A 23,267-nucleotide genomic window follows, 5' to 3' on the forward strand; every position below is an offset into this window, starting at 1 on the left:
AACTGGGGAGTGTTAAAAAGCAGTGTAACATAAACACCAATAAAGGCTGTGTGGTATCAAGACAGACAGCACATTGCAGAATTGGCAAGATAATTACAATTTTCAACCCCATCAGGAACACTATGCATAGAGTGGCTCAGTAGCACTTCGGAGTATCATGTGTTCACAGTGTGCCATATTGGGGACTAAAACTAAAGGGGTAGAATTTTGGCTGTTAGAGCTTAATACAGCCACAGATGTCAAAAGACAGGATTGAAATATAGAGACGCAGAAATGTACAGAACACATTTTCCTGATGATGCTCGAATCCAGGCACCTCTAGTATCTATTTCTTTGCTGGAACTTGAGTAGTGTCCCTACTACACTTTAAAAACTAAGCAGACCACTCTGAAACAAAGTGATATTATGCAAGATAAAACAAGCTGGTGTGGTTTAAAAGCTTTTTTTGATGAGGGAGGAATCCCCCATGATGCTAAATTTACATGACAATGGTGGTGACCACTGTGAAGATCAAGCAGTCTGAAGGGACTGTGAATTCTAACTTCCACAAGCAATATTTACTGAGTGAAACTTTGTTGAACTAGACACCTAGTAAACCTTTAAGCATTGCATCTATTGCATCTATATTTTGTAACAGAGCATCATAATGTCTATATTCCAGTGGAATCTCTGGCCACTGATATTGTGAAAAAAAGATATTCATAAAACCTTGTCCAGCATAAATGCCAGCATAAAATGTGCACAGTAAAAAATAAAATGAAAAATCGGATGAGTGTTGAACTAATGTTTAGCACAGTTGCCCTTTACACATGGGCTTCAAATGGTATTGGTAAAAACTTCAACAAGAGCACTTTAATAATAACCTCCTGTCCTTATCTTTTCCGTCAATCAGTATCTGTCCTTGGTTAGTTGGCTGATGAATTGGCTAGACAATGGTTGCAGAAAATAGAACAGAAGCTGGATTTATTTATAGGTTTCTAACTTCACTTTCCGCATATATCAGAGCGTCCTTAATTTTGCTCAAAATTTGGTTACTTAGTTCAGCACGACTGTAAAAGGCTACTACATCTTCATTGTAAGCGTTGGAGATGAAAGGTATAATTTTCTAGTCACCAGTAAACCGCATCAGATTTGTAAGGGTTCATAAATCTGTTAAGGATTATCAGTGGTCATCATATACTTTCAGTGCAGAGGCTGGCTGGAAAGCCAACGATTGTATGAATTCAAGCTTCTACTAGAAATGAAACGCAAATTTAGTTATAAAGCAAAAAAAAAAAAAAACTGATAACTGCAGTTATGAAATTAATGACACAATTATTATGCTGCTCACAGTAATTAATCTTGATGAAATTCTCCAGAGGAGGGTTGAAGCATCTGTTGTCATGTCTGGTCATGTTCACTCCATATTTCTCCATTTCTTTCAGAAAGAAAAATGGAGAAATATGGACAGGACCATTTTGCTTTCAACAGCTGTGACCTTAAAAGAAGCAGAAAATGTTTCTTATACTCTAAGTATGTTCACAATTATAGATAATTAGATTATAATGTGCGAGCAGAGAGATTGCCTCAGTTGTACTGGTGCAGCTGAGTTGGAGATTGTTTGAAAAGGAGAATATCTTTGCTAGCCAGAAGTGGGCTGAGGCCCATTTATAGCGCTATCCAATTAAGTCAGATCATCTAGTCAAAACTAAAGAAGTATATAAATATTAGCAAACACTGATGATAATCTGTTCATAATCCTTACTCATTGCCATGAGAAATCTGTAAGCAACAAGAAAATTTAGTGAGGATCCCAGTGTTCAGGGTTATGTGGGTTAAAAACTGAAGACAATGCCAAGAAGATACAAGCACGTGAAACTCCACGTTTTGACCAAGAGGGCATCCTTCACACCAAAATACCAGATGAGCAGTCCAAAAGCTGAAGTCAGGGATCAGATGACAAAAGGAAAACAAAAGAGAATGTTTCATGCCCGAAGAAAACAATCACACAAAGAAAAACAAGTTAGGGATTTTTTGTGTTGTACAGGTTTTTCAAACCAGGGCAGGTAAATAGTACCCATGGGGATGAAGAACTAAACTCCTTAACACTGTAACCCTAGCTGGGTGGATTGAGGAACCAGTAGTGAGAGAAGGCAGTTGGATTGGAATAGTTCCCAGGATCAGATGGCATCCACCCAGCACACTGAAAGAATGGATAGAAACTCCAGCTCATAACAAACCACGGTCAAGGCTTGAAGGTTCAACCAATCTTATGTTACTATTGAATCCCCAGCTTGTTTGACTAAGAGAGGATGGGCTCTCTGATCTTTCTCTTGTAAATTCTCATGCTGTAAACTAAATTCTATCATTCCTTTTTATTTTAATGACATCTAGAGCAGATCTATGTGGCTGCTTGCCCAATTCAACCTTTGCTGGATTCAAAATTTAAAATAAAAGATCCTAGTTAGTTATGATGATTTTTTGCAGATTCTATTAGAAGCGTCATTGCAAGATGAACTCCAAGACAGGTTAAAACAATGATTTCAGAGTAAGATTTTCTCATAGATTGTGCCCTGCAGCAGGATTTAAATCTGATCACTATCAGCTTCCAACATTTCTGTAACTCTGTAAACAAATAATTTTTCATTATGTCTCTCTCTCCCCATCAAAAAATAAATGGTGAAAAATAAATGCTGCTCAATCTTATGATATCTGCTGTTTACAGAGATAGTCATTGTAGTGATCACACCTTTTAGGCAGAGTGATACTGCTAGGATTGAACTTGGTAGCAGCTTCATTAAGGGATGTAATAATGACCTTTGCTGCTTCTGACTACAATTCTGCCCCTCACAGGTCCACAGATCCTGCTTTCCCTACAGTCACTACTTATTAACATTTTAACATTATGTTAAAATGTGCATTCATCGATTATTCACCACATTAAAAAAAAAAAAAGATAATAGACCCTCTTAGGGCTACAGTGGTCCTACAGGGCTACAGCAAGGCTGTAAATGGATTCTAAATGAAGCTAAAAAGTACAGTATTGTGGAATATGCTTCCCCCTGTTCCCATTTACATGCATTTCAAAGTCAGCTGTCTTACAATATGTCCAGTTCAGTCCACCTGCTTTGTGATTTGCCCTGAGTTTTTCATGATAAAAATACAATATTTAAACATTTTAGCAACAGCCATTCAATTGTCTACAATGTTGAAAGTAACCCTTGTCTGTATTTTTCATGGAAACATACTCAAACTACAAAGCAGGAGGTCACAATACTTTTTTACACTGTTTAGGAACAAGATGAATTTCCCTCCCACATTCTGTGCATTCAGTGAATCCAAACCTCACACTGAGTTGAAGCGATGAGTCTTAATTAGGCATGTTTGTTGCAACCGCTTGACTCACCGCGACTGTATATTAATGTAACATGGTTGGGCTGCAGAAGCAGCCAGATGCACATTCAATCTCCCACAGTGCATCAAAGATGAGGAACATGTCGCGCTACGCTGAGCAAACCACTTGTCAACCCAAGTCTCACACTCCATCAAGCAGATGTCTCTGTTACACTGACTAATGCTGGCATTCTTACTCTAAACAAAGCTTACCATTCGGACTGGATGTATGGACAGCTTTAATGAAGAGATGGTTCAACAGAAATCAGGATTATAGAAATATATGAAGTATTGTTCCTTTTCTCCTTTGCCTTCCTGCAGAGTTTATAATGTAGACAGTGCTATTTTGATTAATGTATTGGTATAAATGTATTAGTCACAACAGCAATGTGATAGGATTCAACGTTTGTGCTGCAGCAGTCTGGACTCCAGGTAAAAAGACTATATCAGTCACATTTTTCCATGACCAATAAATTTGGCTATATCCTTGTTTCTTTTGAATGGCCATAATGCTATTTGGCACCCCATAATCTTAAGTGGATACCCTGCCTGTTGCACCTTGACATGAATATCATAGCAAGCTACTACATCTTAGTTCCATTTTAACATTAAACAGCTATGGTAAATCTTATTGGCAAATGTAGTCGAATTGATATGGCAATGGGCAAATGGCCTAGTTGTCAATCAAATGGCCAATTTAGGATTTGGGACAATGAGAATTTGGGATAGGGAGTATTTTGGCAATCTATATAATATACTCCAAAGATGTAGCCTCAAGCAGTTACATGGGCTCTGTAGAAAATCTGTTGTATCTTTAAGCCATTATAGTTCCCAGACTGAAAGTCCTATGAAATGTGACTGCTGGTGGAAAAATAGGGCTTAGCATACATAGTGTCAAATCCCTCTAGTTCTACATAAAGTTATGAAATACCTTTTCACCAGGGAGCACTATCTGAAATTCGGAGTTGTAACACAGTCCTTTGGGGTATGATTTACGGTCCTCTCATGTGTAAAAGACCATGGTTCTGGAAATGCCACTTCATATGGAGCAGAAGCAAATGAACAAATGGCTGAACTATTGAAACTGAACTCCTCTCACCGAACTCAAGAGGCAGCTGTAAGTTGAAAGGCTCTTCAGAGTGCAAAGACAGATGGAAAGATATCCACAAATCTAGGCTACACAGTTTGCGATCAAACGCTACAGAATCAACCTTTTTAAGTCGATGCAAATAAGTTTGAAGTGATGGCTTATAAAAATGATAATACCAGCTCCTTTTGTTTACATTATTAGCTGCAAACCCAGGACAGGAATTAAGAAAGGATTCCGAGTGGGATGTGGTGAAAACCAATGGTGGTGAATTAGCAGTACATTGATAAAAGATGTAGAGATTGTCTAATGCCCTCAGTCCCAGTGTAGTAGGGATGAAGTTGTGGATGTTCCTTGATTATTTCTTCAGATTTTAACATACTATTTTATAGACTGATATAGTCATCTAATTACAGTCTTTTAACCACACCTTTGGATCTTTTCACATTTTTTTCTGCAAAACATTCTGGAACAATGAATTACTATATTTTAATCATAGGTCAACTTACACAGGACAACATAAACTTTCTCTGTATAGCTATCAATAAGGTAAAAGGGGTTTTCCATATATTTAATCAATTCACAAAAAACACAAAACAAAACAAACAAAAAACAAAACCATAGCAATTTTTTGTTTGCAAGCACTCACCTTTACTTAAAGGTACAAGTACTTCAGTGCCTTAGGATGAAAAGGTTATGAGCAAGGCACCTTTATCCTGGAAATTCATAATGGTAGTGGGACTGACATTTCATATGATCAATGACAGGCATGAAAACATCATGTGCAGAGATATTTTCCATAGTATATCATAAAGGCAGACATCTGTCATGATGCCAACAATAATGTTTGAGAACAAATAAGAGACTCAATGCACTGATTTAGCTGACACAGCCTTTATGTGTATACATTCTAAAATGTATTTCATTTCTCTAATTATTGTGACAACTTTTAGTTAATCGGAATCTATTAAGAATAATACATTATGTTATATCATCACTTATACACCGATTTCACTCTTCTTTCAAATGGTGAGACAACAATTGCTGTTGCAAAATTCATTATTTAAAATTCACACTGAATCTTTGGGGGTTGCACGACTCATGCATCATTTTAGTGGTACTTGTAGCGTTTTACTGTGTCAAACGTTTTGAAAATAGAGGAAAAAATCACAAAAACATTTGATTAATAATTGTAATAACAACGATGGGGAAAATCTTTTTATTAATACAAAACATAGCATTTGTGGTAGATGTTTCCTGCTGTACTGGCTAGTGTTAAGTTTTTTAATGAGAGAAACCTAGAGTGTGTAAATCAGATGCGGCATGGTTTTAAGAATGAAAGGAGAGAATTTTGAAACCAGTGAAACCTTCTTCCGTAAACTCAATGCTACCTCTTTAAAAGAGAAAAAGGTGGGAGGGATTTGGAGTGAGTAACAGGGAAATTAGGGAGGTACTTCTATGAATATGAATCAAGTGACTTGCTCCTCAGAGACAGTCCGCAGCCTGATGTGACAGAGTTGATAACACCTGGAAGATTCCTGCCCACAGCACTCAGACATCAAAAGTACTTCGAATAAACCCTTGCACACAAGTTTTAGTCGTACAGCTGCGCAAATTTGATTGTCTGGTTTCAAAGGAACGTAAGAGGAGCACAAACCGAAAAGCCATTAAAACTGATACCACAATCTGTAGAGCTTTTTGAAAATCATATTGTATATCATTTCAAAGATAAATTATTAATTTATTAGATAGCTGATACTACAAACAACATTACTATGGACACCATCCTGGACAATTTCACCTCGGAGAAACTTTTCCCCAATCCCAACCTGTTGGACCTCGAGGATTTGAATGAAACCGATTTCCTCACCAACGTGGTACGTTCCAACTCTGTTTTTTTCTGATAAGCACAATTTGACATGATGTGCTATTGCACCTCTTTGGAAAAACATTTATATTTTGTCACTTGCAATGCTCATCTCCAAAATGTTTGCAGTGCTGTGTAGATCGCTACGCACGGTCATCTAAAGTGTTATTTATTATGCATTTTTAAACTGAGACGAACTAGCGTATCTCGCTGAAATGACGAAAAAATGGTAATGCAGACCAAACAGTTCTAATTTACAAATTCACACTCCGAATATTAAAATATTGAAGTCGTAAAGGGACTTATATTTTGTTTAGAGAATGCATTTGCATACTGCTGGTGAAATGAAACGGCCACCGTCATGCTGTGATCCAGCTGTTCAGTTATTATAAGCCATGCAGCTGCATTCTTTTGCAAACACAGATTCACCTCTCTCAACGCCACACTGTATGTAGTATGAGGTATTTTCATTTAGACTGTCGTACACCCCCGGCTTCAATCTGACCCCAGCTCGCTGTCTGCCTGGCTCTTGAATCCTGATGGAGAGATATGCATTTTCTATGTTATATTTAAGGTGACAGCTCTGGAAAGTAGTCAAGATAAATACCATGCTGCATTAGGCTACACACCATGTGTGAATTGCCTGAAACTGTTACACTGGGTGCCAAACTGTAGTAGAGATAATTCGGTGTTCAGCCTTATAAATTTTACCACACATCTTTCAGGGCCCAACAAGAAAAGGAACACTTGGAAGTGTGGTTACTGTTCATGACAAAAGTTATAAATACAACATTATGGATAAAATAATAACACTTTTTTAAGTTCTTAAGCTCTGATCACTGTTTTAAAAGCTGTGAAAGTTATCATTGCAAAGCAATAAGGTTAGGAATTGTGGGAAACATAAGAATGATTCATGAGAACTCTGTGGAGTGAAGTGGAAACAATCCATTTGGTTTGCTTCTTATCTTTTCCATGGTGACTCACCGAGGGAGTACACACAGAATAGCCATAATGTCTCAAATTCCAATTTGTGCACAGGTCTAAGTCTTAGTCCCAGATGTCAATGTATCAGAGAGTGTCTTGTGGTTCCATTCCCAGCTTTCACAGCTCAAGTGGGTGATTCATGGGGTCATCTCCCAGCTTGTGTCATGCATATTCACCAAGCTAAAAGTCCTAAGCAGTGCCAGATCCACTCCTCTGTGCTAGACACTTGACATTAAGGGTCTAGCAAGGGTCTCACAGCATTATAATGGACCATACACCCAGGCATCTTTCAGCTCATCCAGGAATGAAGGGTGACTGTTGGGCCTGGCCTCAATAGTTTGATTGTGGCATCCTTCTGAGGAAAGCAGAGACAGAGGTCTGTATGTTTGGGAGAACTGGGCTGGTGCATGCTGCTCACTGCTCTCTCTGGGTGAATGAAGCTTGTGTGCTCATGGGCCACGGCTGCAGTGTTTTTAGAGAGCCAGGAGGCAGGGCCAGTCTGTGAATGGATCCTATTGTGTATTAATAGGAAACAGGAGTCACAGGTGAAACTGCATGTGACAGTTCAAGGGAAATTAGGGTAGTAACAGCAGTGTTTGTTTTCTGCCATTACACAGTTTGTTTTGGGTTATTGAAGTTGTGACTTTTATTTTATTTATAGCCTTCAAATTCACACTGAATTCAGTGCTTTGGGTTTGCATCTGGCCTGTGGCTGTGTACTGGTCAAAACCTGACCTGGAATACAAAAGCCTTTTAATGCTCTGAATAAGATGTAAGAAGGTAATGCTACAGTGGGTTACAAAGCGTAGGCAGTGGAGTATTGGATCTTACGCACATGCAGGGATGCTGTAGTCTTGATTAAGAGGGAATCGGCATGTGTTGCATCACTCTTGTTCTGAGCTGTGGTAAAGAGAGCGGTGCAGTATCAGATAGATCAGAACATAATTTCTACTGTGTGACTTAAGGCTACTCCACTCATTAAAAATGTGAGAATTTAAAGTTGGCATTTTTGGAGATGCTACTTGCATTTACATCACAGTCGTCTCTCATGTCATTGTAAGTTCATGTTTTCTCAAAGGCATTTTCTTCCCTGACTTCAAGGTGAATTATCTTGTGAAGTGCTGAGAGAGAGAGAGTTCTGTAAGTAAGTAAAGAATTTAATTTAAATGATATCAGGCAAGTTAGGGGCACTTGAAACATCATCTCATAGATGCTAGCCCTGCAGGCCAACATGTGGGTGCAAGAGAGGCTTCATCTTTAAGGAGGGACTGTTTCAACTTGTGAACACATGCCACAGGTTTTTAGTAAAGCTTGCTCATCCACCTAACATCTGGCTGTCTGCATGCTGTTGCTCCCTTCATATTCTCTGTCAGCTAGAAAGTAATACCCCACATGAAAAAAAAACAAATTCCACTGATAATACAAACTTTATGTACAAATACAAATTTATCCATAGTAATCTGCATATAACAAGGAAAGAAAAAGCTCACCTCTTAGTAACTCTCACTTCCCTTCAGTAACCAAGAAAAAATTGAGCATAACTTGTTCAAAACTCTCAAAATGCAGTGGAAAGTGCAGAACAGTCCTGGGGTATGTGTAAAGAGCACTTGAAATTTTGTGGATGTTACAAACGAATGGTACACTCTATTGACTCAGTCCTGTATGATAGACAGATATCATCATAGCAATTCTATACTTGAAAGAAATTAGGGTTCTGGTGTTTAATTAGGGTGCTATAAGGATTCTGCCTATCACTATCTATTTTCTCAGGATGTGCTCTCATCCTAGATGTTGAGACAGTTTTGTGAATTACAGGGTGAGTCTCCATGATGTTTATCTGCTGCAACGGATTAATAGGATCCAAACAGTCCCAGACTATCACAATTAATGTCTTGGGGAAATCCAGACAAGAGGGCTGTGCTACTGGGCCCTGTCTGCCTGTGTGGTGGATGGGGTGTGAGGGTTTTCTTCTCATCACTTTTTGTTTCTCCAAATACTGTTTTTAGACACAAGCTGGCAAAGAAGGAATTATGTAATCTTCCAATATTTTCATTTTTGCCCATTGTAGACCTGAGGTCCTCATAGTCCTTTTTTAATATCTGCACTGGCTGGAGGAAATGTCAGTAGGGTTCTTGTGCTGTGAAGTGTCACAAATTAGGTTCGGTATTGTTTCATAAGCACATATGGACCTTCTATGGGACCACTCAATGCAACATGCGGCTAGCCTGCAGTCAGCTGCACAGCAAAGTCTGTCATGGGCCAACTGGAATCTTAAATCATCCCTCCTTAAAGAGATATTAAATCAGGCCTATAGTTTCCCATGTGTGTCTTTTTCATGCATTCATAAAAACGATTTACAAAGGAAACTATGAAATGCTCTGGTGCAAGTCATGCAGGTTTCATAAAAGACCACAGCATTCTTTTGACAATGATTTGGAAAATTTTAAATAGGTATGCTCCTGCCTTTGCCCTAGCTCTGTTGTTGGTAAACCATGTTACTGAGCAGAATAAATAAGATCAGGCATTTCCTTCCAGTCAGTCCCAGGCCCCCTTGTGCACACCTAGGGAATGTTAATAACCAAATTCATTTTTGACTGAATCTGCTTGGGGCAATGGTAAATTTAGCAGGTATTGTTAAAGCTTTTTGTATTTTGTATTACATTTTGTTTGAAGGTCGTTTATGTTCACTGTTTGGATTTCCTGAATTCATATAAATCTACTGTATGACATTATTAGTTTTGGGCCTGTTGATTCATGGATAGTTAAATATTTTTCCATGTGTATTGTCCAGGAAGTTGACCTTCCTGGGTAAATAAAGGTTAAGTATTAAGTAAACATAGGCACTATTTTCCAAGTGTCTTTAGCTGTATAGTGCACATATTGTACAGAAAACAATCCAGGAGACAAGACGAGCATGAGTGGAACAGAATATGCCAGTTTACATTTGTTACAACCAAAGGGCCTTCCAAATAATATAGGCATTGTCCTAATAGCCATCACCATAAGACAAGGCCATTCTAAAGCCAAGCGCTGCATGACAGAAAAGTATTTCAGCAAAGATTGTGTTTTCTTTTTTGCATTTTTGTTGAGTGCAGTTCCTTCTCATGATCACAGACATTGTAGGAATGAATACAAGTGAGAAGTACTACATCACCATAAATCCTTCACTGACCCTGGAGGCTGGTCAGAAGGCTAACAACAATTAGCAAGAGAATGGTGTTTAAAGGGCTGGCTGTAGCCTCTGTCTCTGCAAATAAATTCAGCATGCAGTTTCTGGCACAAGCTAGTAGGTCTACATATCAAACAGCAAACAGAAGAAGGCTGAGTAATCTGGACCACATTGCAAGGATGGAGCTTGGATCCGGGGAAGACAAGCTGGAGAAGGGATGGATGCAACATGTAAAACATACAGTGCTGTCTGAGCATAGAAGAGCAGCTCAGCTGCTGAGCTACCTGTGAGGAACCACTGTGTCACAAACCATGCTGGCATATTAGCGATGTTATACTCAGATTTGATATCCCATTAACTCAGCTCAGATTGCATTTTATTGTACCTGTACTGAAAGGCAAGTAATGCATGAGGTCAGGATGTTGCCATCTTGAATAATACCCAGGACAGCTTCCCCAGATACAACCCTTTGTTTTTCACCCTGGATGTCAGTCAGCATGGGGAGATTGGTTTTAAGTTTAGTGGAGAGAGGTCCCAGATTTCGCTGAACTGCTGGGAAAGTGTCCGGCCATACCAGGATACAATTCAAGGTGCGGAAACTCTTGTCTCTTAGTTTGACTTAACAAACTCACTAATATCAGTGCCTCTCATAGGGGTTTAGGAATGGAATGAGTTTTATTTGCTTATGGTCAATTATGAGTTCCACACTTCCCCACTGTAAGCACTCTTTCTCAGCCATATGATTGCCTGGCTTGGTTTGATTTCTGTTGTGTCTCTTGCTTATATATAAAAAATAAAAATACCTTCTGTGCTGATGGTCAAATCAAGGGACTCATCATGAAGTGATGTGATTCAAATATGGACATACAATGTATTTCCATACATACAATTTATGGAAATACAAAGAAAATAGCAAACATTAGTTTGAATTCTTTGTCTCCCACACAATCTGTGTTTTCAAAAAGGATGTGTTACAATGGAAAAGAGAAAGGCACTCACTATTCAGTTCACCAAAATCAGTCATTTAAATGAAAATGCATTTGACATGCCCCAGGTGCTTAGACAGAAGAGCATAGACTCACATATATCAAAACATCACTTGCATTCACAGTTGCATGACTCTCTCACTTTTGGTTACCAAAGGGAACTACAGTGACGTAATTACAGACTACTTGACAATGGCTTAGTTAAAAGGAGGAGGAAGAGCCACCAACTGCTCTGTACTCTGCGGCTTCTTGTGACCCTGAGGAATCAAGGGAAAGAGGACAAAGGGGATCTTGAATTTGTATGGTGCTCCACCTTTAAAAGAAACATCGCCACTGTTCTTCATGGGATATAATTATGAGCTTGAGTGTGAGACATTTGTGATTCCCAGAGAGACCACACATATCTTCAATTTAAGACTTTTTCAGATGGTTAACCATAGCTGACCAGTGAATTTTCTTGCAGCTTACCTTAAATACTTATCAATTTCCACATGAAGCCTTTCCTTTAATTATGAATAGAACCATCAAGTATGACACGTCAAATTCTGTCTCCAGTGGTTATGGTTTCCAAGACTCGATGCACGCTAAAGAATGACACTTGAATGAAAAAAACAGGCGATTTAAGCTCCCCTTGCATGCACAAAACTAAAAAGTATGCTGTCAACACAAGGGCTCTGTTTGCACCATCTAGGCCAGAGGCATTCCTAAAGTATGTCAGCAATGGGCAGGATATAATAATGCCACAGACCCACTGAAAACAGCAACACAGTTTGTCTCCATCATCGCATATGAGTATAGTAACGGCATGAGGATAATATTTGGTGATGCAGAACTTGGATGAATAGCAGCATATAATACATTCTGCAATTATCTGGCTTCAGTCTGCAACAAAGATTGCACTTCTTTCTCTCCAGCCTTCACCTGTTGAGTCACCACAGGAGCCCTACTTACGGCGTGCTGATACATGAGCCGACTCAATTTGGCATTTTCCAGACGAATGACAGAAGCTGAGGAATGTGAGCGCCAGAACGCAGCTTAACCTTCCTCTCCTGCCCCCTCAGGGCATCAGATATAGAGGGCTCAGCATCAGGGACTGCAAGCCTGCAGGCCTATGCAAATTGAGAGGGCTTTCAGAGATTATATCAGTCTCTGGCTGCTTCGGGGGGCATAGGAGAGCAAGCAACAACGTGACATATGGAGATGTGACTTGGATTTTAAATCACAGATACTGCCATCTAAAAGCATCTCCAAAAATTGAGTAACACACACGCACACACACACACACACACACACACACACACACTCACACACACACACACACACACACACAAATTTAGGATTCAGGGCGTATATTACAATAAAACTTCTCAGCAAAAGCAGATTAAAGTCTTTCAGTTTTGTCTGCTTGTGCTTTCATATCAACAGAGATGCAGATAAAAATAGCTGAAAGTGTGAATAAAAGCTTACAGTCAGCCTTTTCATTTTTTGATTTCATTTATAGAGATTCCAGTCCTGTATATTATTTATCTTGAATAGCAGATCCCCCAGTGCACATAAGTGCATTTTTTTTCTGTAGGAAGAGTGGAAACCCAGACCATCTGCCCTTCCCCCCCACGCACACACACACTTATAATAAATCTCAGCTGAGGACTGAAAACCCTTAAATGACTCTCATTCCAATTGGAAAACTCTAGATTTTAAAACGCACCAGGCTTGCCCTTGCTTATTTTGGCTGGGTTTGCTCGACATTGTTGTGAACTCATTATTTTTTTCCATAACAAAAGCACATTCTCCCCCATATAGTGGCGAGCTGTGGCTGCCTTCACCATGTTAGCCCTGCACTCCAGTTTACTGAGAGGTGCCTGCTAAAGGGCTGGCTAATCTGCATGCTGTGCTGTAATTGGTCAGGAACTGTCCAGAGTTGAACAAATCTTGCGAATAAGTGACTCATAGCACATAGGCATGTGCTGTGTGCTGTCGTTCATACACAGCTGCAAAAAACACTGAGAGTACCCATAGCTTTATGTGTTTGTGATATAAATAATGTTTCCCTTTATTTGTCTTTGAAACCCCCAACAAATCATACCATTTGTGCAGTGTTCTATTGTTTTAAATATTTCTACTGCAAAGCAAACCAGCCTTAACTAAGTAAGAAGCTTGTTCTATTTCAAGTGTAATTATTGGGATGAAACTGGCAGAAATATTGCATATTACCTTCAATTTCTCAACAGATTTTCCACACAAATAGACAGACCATCGGTCATTTTTAGGAGAACTCCATGTCACTGATGGTAATATCTGTCACCATAATGTCATTGGGTTTTTCTGTGTGCTGTAGTGTGACCAGACCTAATTACAAAATCAGATGCTAACATTTTTACAGCCTGTATTTACAGCTGTTACATGAGTGAATCCTGATGTTGGAGTCTGGAATTTTTGACACCTTGACTGACAGCCATGACATGATTCGGTTGTGTATGTATATCAAGGCAAAAATCTGAAATTATCATTTGTTTATGTCATATGAATATAGCAAAGATGATTCTGAATTTAAAACAGTGTCATAAACAAATTTGACTGATGACTGAAATGACTGAAATACAGCTATATCAGTGTCAGATTTATCATGTTTAGACCTTTTCAGACATGTTTACTCATGTTAACAGAAATATTATTGTGTACATACCTTGCTATTGACTGTTTAATTGTCAGTATACATAGGCTGCAGCTCACAATGGATATTAATGCCTCTGAGTACCTTCCAGGTTACAACAACCCTAAGGGGTGTAATCATTAGAATTGCACTTCAACCCTATGTATGTGCTTTCGGTAAAATCATCAATCGCTTTAAAGGGCAACTCCTGCAGGGAGATGGATTCTGAGAGACCTAGTTATCATTTCATAAAGACAAAGCATTGGGGGTGGTGAGCAAAACCAAAAAAAAAACCCTCCAAAAACAGTAACCCACTTAATTCAGCAGTGCAGTTTTCCAGCAGTGGAGTTGTGGGCCATTTAAGCTCAGAGATATTTTAATAACAGGCTTTCCAAAGCAAAAATTGTGGCAGCCCCTCCCCATCCAGAGCACTTCCTGCCCCAACACAGACTGCAGTCCTGCACCATCTGCCCCAGCTGCACGGGCGGAATGTCCAAGGGGCCAGAGGAACAGCTGGGACAGCGAAAAGGGGCTTCTCCCCTTTCCGACCGTTCTAGGATAATAATTGCCTTGAACAGTGCAACCTACCTGCAATCAGGGAAATAAAGTTCCACAGAGAATTGATACACCGGTTCTGTTCTCTTTCATAGACAGTGGTAATTACAGTGTCTGGCGTCATCACTGCCACTTAAGTCATTTATGCACATTATGTGTTATTAGGGTACACATACTGAGGCATCCTCTGGTACTTTCCTCCCAGTTTATTGTTTTAAGTGCACTTCTAAAATGAAGAGTGGTGGAATCAAAGGAACCCAATCAAAGAGACCTATCATTCAAACAAGCTACTGTATTTTGGAAGAACTGAGAGAAATGTAATGGGCTAATGGGCTTTACACTTCAAATTTTATGCTCATTTAGAAGTGTATCAAATCTGAAAACTTACCTTGAACACACAAAGTTGAAAAATGCAACATCAAAGTCTTGGAGTTACACTTTACATTTACATCAAAAAATGTGTAAACAACATTTGTGTTGTATTTCTTGTATAGGGTTATGCCACAAAGGCCAATGATTTCAGGCACTTTTCCTATTTATACTTTTATTTTTTTCTTCATTTTTAGTATGTACAATAAGATACTAATTCTAAAAAATAGTTCTCTGCAATGAAAAGTCTATTTCTGTGCTGAAGACAAAGCCTTCTGTGTCTGCATCTTACATTCCATGCCTTGCGCTCTCGGGAGCTGAAGAGAAGGCCATATGTGAAATTGCAGGGCTCTTGCGTCAGTGGTCAAGTCTTGCATCACCACTGCAGCAGAGCACAGGGAGAGCCAGAATTTACAGATTTTTTTCAGTTCTGGCACAGAAACATTTGCTACCACTAAAATTTGTGAATGGGAGAAAACCCTAGAGGTATACTAGTGTGGGGAAAAATATGGATGGTAATCACATAGATAAAATCCCAGGCCTATGTCAGCACATTTTGTGATGTGAATGGTCAGAAGCAGTTTTGTTCAAAATTGACAATGTTGTATTAATGTTGCTAGTTGCAGTTAGATTTGTTATCTATGCCATTAAGTCCACATAGATGCTAAACAAAAATATCTATGTAACATGATTGCATCCTTGCAATAGTTTTAATACTCACATGAAGTGAAAGCACACAGGGTGATTATTAGGGGTGGGAAAAAAAATCGATTCATGATATATCGTGATTTTTTTATAGCACCATACTAAATATCGGTACTTCTTCCCAGAATCGATACTTTCTGTGACGTCATATGCGTAATAGTGGTAAAACTGCTGTATTGCTTTAACTGACAAATGTGAGCCAAGAGTGGCCGAGAATTCCACCAGGCCTGTAGAGGGCACTTCTAAACACTTCGGCTGCTGAATACTGTGACACGAATAAAAATAGTGCCAGAAAAATCGCAATAATCAATACTATTGAATCGCAATACTTGTAGAATCGCAATATATCGGAATCGCAATACGAATCGAATCGGCACCAAAGTATCGTGATAATATCGTATTGTGACAAAAGCATATCATCCCAGCCCTAGTGATTATGTAATTGTGAAAAAAATTATAATGAAATAATATGGTTTTAATAATAATAAGTAATGTTTTAATGGGTGCTCTTCATGTTAGACAGGCATGCTTAATCTTGGTCTGGATTGGTTTCTAGCTCTCTTAAACTCTAATACTATATTCAGGTAACAGTCAGGTTCAAGTAGTATATAATAGTTCAGGTAACTTAGTGAAAAAGTGAAAACAACAGTGGAGACTACTTCCTTTGACTTCCTTGACATCTGTTTCAACATCTAGAACATTGTTGCTTAGGCTATACTTGTCCGCCTGTTCTAGGGTGTAGTAGATCAGGGGCCCTATTTGATGGTGAAAGTGCAAGACCCCAGCACAGTCAGCCAACAGAACTAGGTCAGTTTTCTTCCCAGTAGTGCTAGTGCTTTAACCAGTGTAGCAGGATGATGGGTGGTGGTAAAAAATGACAGGCATGGTTGTGAATATTTCAGCCACTGTGGAATTGTGGATACAAAACAGCAGGCTTTTTTCACCAGAAAAAGAAGAAACCAAGGCTAAAGACAACCAGTTTAAAATCAAGAGTTACTTATGAAATGGCCAATGAACACACAATTTATAAAGTGATATTTTCCTCAACTAACAATTTATTGCTTTCATAGTAATGGAGTTCTTTTATTTGCCCATCAGTGGGAATTATTTTTATGGAAGGGAGTGAATCAAACTGGTGGTGATTTCGTCTCAGAGGGCGGATATAAAAAGCAGCTCATCAAGATCACTGCATGCCCATGACAGATGTTCAAACTCATGCCCATTGTCACCATGCTGGTTGGTGACAGGAGGCCAATTTGTTGTCCGCTCTTGTTGGCTCAGGAGCCCAACAGTCACACTTTTATAGTGCTTCTTTTTTCAATTTTTTGAAAGTAATGAGGCTGTGTCCTGATTGGTTTTTAAAAGGTCATACCTTTTTACACCTCCATCTAATTTAAGCATTTCCCCTGCCAGCCTGTCACTTGCACGCCCAACTTGGCCAAGTTTTATGCTATGTCAAAATTCCACAATACCATCGGCCACATTCATCTTCATCTTCAGGTTATTGCACTTATTTCTGCTTGTGTTTGTGACATCAAGGTTGGGCCAAATGTGTTTTGTGGCATTACATTATCAAAGGTTTGTGGCAGTAGGAAAGAAGAACATTCAGAGATGCTCTATAAGGGTGCAATCAAACAAACTGAAGGTGGACTCAGTAACCATATTAAAACCAACAGTTGCTTCTGTCCTTAATTCTTAATTTCTCATGGGATGTAGACTTGGGGAGTGGTGCACAGTTAAGAAATGAGGGCAGTAATGCCTACATTGTCAGTGCATGGCCTTATGCAGTGCTGTGTTTTCCTGCATTATTAATTTACTTTCATAAATAAGTGTTTGTTCACAATATAGTAGATCATCCTATAGAGTAACATACATGCAAAATACCATGTCTAAGATTTTGGATTTGCCACTGTAATTAACCATAAAGGGGGATATGTCAAATGAATCAAAATTGATTTCTTACAATAAAAACTTTATGGCATATGTTAGTAATGTCCTTACCAGCATTCTAACTAGAAAGCAATAGAAGGTGACATACCTCAAGTAGAAAATTAAGTCCAAATCAATCAATACTGCTCATACTCTATTTACTTTTGCTATAGCAGGTGGACCCTTGTCACACTTTTGTGGTCTTTATTTCTATGTCCCATCACATTATTCATGGTGCAACAGTAGCAGCAAGATGTACCTTTCTCTTCTCTCTGCTGGGGATTAGCTGGCTGATAGCAGAAGCACTGTTTCAGTTTAAAAATCTTATTGTCCCGAATGAGGTCACACAGTGATTGCTGCATTCTCTTAGCCTGTCCAATGTTTTACTTGATGTTGGTGGCCGCTTGACAGTTTTATGATCAAATTGAGCAAAAAGCAAGTGAGAGATTTAGAGGATCTTATTGTCACATGAATCTTGATGGAAAGTCATTTTGCTGACAAGAGAAAAGCTGAGGACATGTAAGAGTGGTACAGTAATGGGAAATGTCAGTTTAATTGGACACCATCTTAGACTGGGAATAAATGTTAGTTTCAGAACTTAAGTGGCATTTTATAGGAGGTCCAGAAATATGCAGATATTTTATCTTCGTGATCCACCATTAATTAATAGCATTTTTCAGCTATGCCCTCCTGATGCAGATTCTGTGATATACTGTATTTTCCATCACTCCACCACAAGGCAGTTACCCTTATAACATGTTCAAGTTTAGAAGTGTTAGTCCATTGAGGAGACATTTTCTTACAATGTTACAAATAAAATAGTGGTGTCTTGTAATTGTACTCACTACCCAAACTGAGACATTTGCTCCTGAGTGCATATTACAGGTATGCAGCTATATTATCAATATTCTCATATTAGTTTTAATTGCCCTGAAAAATAATGGCATACATTCCCCCAGGAATTTAGTTAAGTATATTTCTTAAACACCATCTGTCATTTCATTACACTGTTTTATGATTGACAAAATTAGTCAGAAGTTTAACAATTTGTGATGTGGTCATCTGTAAAATGTATTGGGCAGATTGTAAATTTATCTGGGCATTCAGTAGTGGGTATGAAATATTTGTGTGAAAGGTTGCTTTGGCTGAAGTCCAGATGAGCTCTGCAGAAAAAGTGTGAGAGGAAAACATGCTAGTCTCTTTCATGTGCAGGTAGAGTCTGGAAGAGTTAATGCCCCATGTGCATACAGTTCCAACAGCTGTGTTGCTCCCATGCAAAGGCCAACCTCAAGAGGATGTAAACATCTGTAGGTTCCTTGATCTTGCAACCTCCCCCCCCCCCCAACAAGGTGCAGTGAGCCACTCACTGATGCAAATACTGTGCTATTCACATGCAGATGGTAATACCAAATAATAACTCTACAGTGAAGTGACAACAAAATAGCTGCATTACCCTGAATTGTCCAGACTTTGTCTCTCTTTTCATGCCACAAAAAAATACTAAATGATGATGCTTGCTGCAGGAATTCTCCCAAGGTATTTTCGAGCATGCCTCTGATACAACTTTACTCATTGCAACTGCAAAATTTCAAAAAGTTGAAAAAGGGACAACAAAACTATTTAAAGGATATGTAGGTATTGTAAGTATAGTTAAGTATTTTTCATGTTTGATTCCCCTGCTTCTTCATGATTTCCCTTGGCAGGAAGTGGAACTTACCAAAATGAATAGATTTCCCTCTGTGAAAGGCACCACTTTACTTTGAATCAAGTAGCAAACCATCTAACCAAGCCTGGCTTGCCTCTACTCTTCACATTTGTCTGATGAAGCAGATTGCACATTAAATTGCACATTAAAAATTGACACTGAACATCTCTTACAGATCAGTTTCTTGTGTTTCATCCATTATGCTGCTTCGCACTTGAGACACCTTGTGTTTTGTTGACGTCAAGGCTGTAATTAAATTCATTAAGCAACGAGTTGAGGATCCTGAGGTAATTGGTGTGTCTGAAGGCATAGGCTTTTCAGATTACTTTAATTAATAATATTGTTTGAAGAGAATTTCCTTTACAAAGTCAGTACTGGTGTCAAACATTAAGTGCTAACTGGCATTTTACCTGTTCATCAGCTGACAGGTTTACAAATTCTACCCTGAGGAAATTGATTTTTCTTCCTGCATGTCAAGGATGATTAGAGAATTTGAGAACGTATCCAGTGATGGCAGTGTGTTTGAAAATTATGGAGGATGTTGCTAATTATGAGACAGTTCATTGTGTGGACATACACACCCCACTTGCAACCAGTTGTGTATGATAGAAGCCTGGTATTCAGGTCAGTGGATCTCAAGTGTGATTATTTAAACCTGGAACACCCAAATGTGGTCTCTTCCATTCATCAACATTCATCATTGGTAATCAATAGAATAGTTTAAATAAAGAATATATGTTTTATGTGCTCTCTGGTGAAAATTTGCTGAACAGTCCTTCATGAAGCTGGATGTTGATTTCTGTATTTCTGCACAATTCACAGAATGCTGTGGAGTAAGTTCTTTTTCCAGTTGCACCATAAATTTGACATACAGTTTGGATATTACATTCAAGTGCTAAATGATCCCACAACAAAGACAAATGACAGCATCAGCCATATTCCTGTTATCTTTTTATCCTGAGATTGACAAAAATCTTTAGTTCGTTTTGATCAAGAGCACAGTGAGTGGATGCACAACCAGGATTTGTGCCAGCAACCTGAAGTTCACATGGCCAGGTGCTTACCCTCTGCTGCTGTTCATGCTGTGAAAAGGTCTGTGATTTGGGAGTGAATGTGCATGGCCTTGTATGTTTTGCAGCACTTCTCGGAGCACATGGAAGATTTCTCCAATGAGCTCTTCAGCAGCTTCTTTGATGACCACCTGCTGGCAGAGAGGAACCCTCTGCTGGACATGGAGCTTGACCCCCCCAATCCTGACATCCAAGCAGAGCACAGCTACTCCCTGAGTGGAGACTCTGCCCCCCAGAGCCCCTCCATGCCAATCAAGATGGATGAAGGGACAGGTTTGTGTACAACCAGAAACCCACTTTTCTCTTTTCTCTGTTTGCATCACTATAGGCTGAACTTCAGTCAGTCCTTCAGAGTATTTTTGCTATATTGGTATTATTCTTCAACTGGCTAAAATGCTTAGGTTCTGAAACCTAATTTTAGAGAGGAAAAATTCTTTTTAAGACTAGACCACTCTGTTCCTCTGAAGCTTCAAGTGTCTCTACTAATGGGGGTACAGGTTCTGTGTCACTGCCTGTCCACAGTATGTGCTCTCCACAGTGCTCTCTCTCTTGCTTTCCTCTCCTGCCCTATCTCCTGGAGTTCCTGTGCCGCACAGAGAACCCAGCTGAGGAGCCAAGCCCACTGGGTGCTCTCCAAGTCAGGCCCCGCCCACCCTGATGGAACTCAGTCAGAATTCAGGGCAGGCAGCCAACACTCACACACATGCATGCACACATGCACCCACACACAGACCTAAACATAAAAACACACATGCACACACTGATACACAGGCACACACACACACACACACACGCACACATGCCATGTGGTTCTGCAGCTCTTGCTCTGGCTTCCAACTGCAAATGTTTGTCTTTTCGTTCGCCATGCCTGGGGCCAGGGGAAAAAAGCCATCAATAAAAAGAAAGAGGGATCTGCTTTCAGCCTTAGACACTCTCGGGCACACTGTCAGATGGGAAGCAAAATGAAAATAAGCCTGCAGTGAGAAAGGGGGGCTGGAGGAGAGTGCTGGCTCTCTGTGAAGGTTACGTCATGTCAAACTTGACTTTAGACTCAGGGCAGGGAGAGGGCATAACCTCATTCTCCCACACGTCATAGAACCCCCATTATTACAGGAAGACCTTTGTGAAACATCTAATCAAAGCCCTTGTAAGATAAATTGGTCTCTTCAGTTTGAAGGCACTGAACAGTAGTGTCATTAAAGTAAATGGCATTTTGCACCACCTCTAGTGTAAGGTAGCGTTTATGTGTGTGTGTGTGTGTGTGTGTGTGTGTGTGTGTGTGTGTGTGTGTGTGTGTGTGTGTTTGTGCGCATATGTCTCTACATATGTGTGTGTTTTTGTGCATGCGTGCACTTGTGCGTTTGTGTACACACAAGAATGCGAAAATGTGTAAACATGACATGCATTGCATCTTCCTCCCAGCATCTGTTATGGCTCTCGGCTGGTAAAGGGATACTTGGGATACTTGCTGCTTTACTGCCCTCCCTTGATTTACTGTGCAGAGATCAAACCGGAAGTCACCAGCTAATGAGCCTCTCTCAGTGCTGGAGACTCAGAAAGCCCTTCAAACTCTCAGTGCAGCCCAGCAAAAGCCATCACTGGGTGTGAACAAGAACAGGTGGCTGATTAGTCAAAGTATGCTCTTATGCAGGCAGGTTTTACCTTGAGCCTTTATTTCAGCAAGGGCCCGGTAAAGATGTTGAAATGGAAGTGCACAAAAAAACCCATTCAGAGAAAAACAAAAGGTTTTAAAATGTATGCATTTCATTTGTTGTGCCCACTGGAAGAAATAGCAGGTTAATAAATCTGGTGACAATGACCTTGCTGTATTCTTTACTGAGAGGCAGCCCACTTGCATTTGGGCAGTGGTGTATATATTTGAACACCAGCCTGTTTGCTGTATTTCAATGGGCAATTATTTGAAAGGCCTCGCATGCAATTCAAGAAAATGTATTAATTTCTACTGCATTGAGTGGCTGTAAAGGTTATTGTAGAGCCTGTTTCATTAAGGAAGCAGCATGTGGCAGAGAGAGTGGAAGGGCTGCTTAATTATTTCTCACTCCCTGGCCCATTTCATGCTTGTGAACAGCAGTGACAATACATATTTTTGTAGCGTGGCTCTGGTACACTAAGCGTGTTCCCACTGTGACAGATATGAACTTGGTTAGCTCATCATCCTGTCTTTCTACTGACCTTCAGTCATTCTGAAGTCTGTTTATGAGCTATAAGCCAGTTCCCATGGGAACCATGGCAGGGACTAGTGTCCATGTATTCCTGTGTCATCAGAGGTAAACATCTAGAGTGTACTTGAGCCAAAGATGCCACAAAGGGTGTAAAATTTTTGCAGGTGTATAGAAAACCATTTATGACACATCCAGGAGTCGTAAGAGCTCAATAGACACAAATAATTGGTGCTGGTTTCATTTAAGCCAGCCAAGACACTATTACATTTGAAGTTCAAGTCTAATGCATGAAATTAAGGAGATGGGCCTTGAACAAGTAGCATTTTGTTCAACAGTTTAATTGGCATACTGGCAGACCTGGATGCTTCATCCATGTGCCATAACAAACCTGCAATGGTTAGGGTTGTGGTGGAAAAGTCCGGAAAGACTCCCTCTTACCACCATTATGTTCCTTGCAGTCTGCATGCATAAAAATGCACCAGGGGAGAGATTTACGCATAGCTCATAATCAACCTCCTGCTGTATTCCTCTCCACTCCCCAGGACCTCTGCTTGCTTCTAAAGCTGAATTTTGTTAAGGCGCTGGACTTAAAAGTTAACCCTCTATCATTTACAAGCCCCTGTAATGTTTTAG

The 23,267-nt window shown here is 39.6% G+C and overlaps 1 protein-coding gene across 1 annotated transcript in view; it reads left to right on the forward strand.

Moving 5' to 3' along the window:
• Positions 1 to 6,234: 6,234 nt before the first annotated feature.
• creb3l1 (cAMP responsive element binding protein 3-like 1) overlaps positions 6,235 to 23,267 on the forward strand; it is a 30,710-nt gene continuing 13,677 nt past the window's right edge. Inside the window, exons 1-2 of the mRNA XM_036535871.1 lie at positions 6,235 to 6,336; positions 20,520 to 20,724. Coding sequence (XP_036391764.1) covers positions 6,235 to 6,336; positions 20,520 to 20,724 — 307 coding nt within the window. The remainder of the gene's footprint in view (positions 6,337 to 20,519; positions 20,725 to 23,267) is intronic.

Source organism: Megalops cyprinoides, chromosome 8 (genome assembly GCF_013368585.1).
Source record: "Megalops cyprinoides isolate fMegCyp1 chromosome 8, fMegCyp1.pri, whole genome shotgun sequence".
Lineage (NCBI taxonomy): Eukaryota > Metazoa > Chordata > Actinopteri > Elopiformes > Megalopidae > Megalops > Megalops cyprinoides.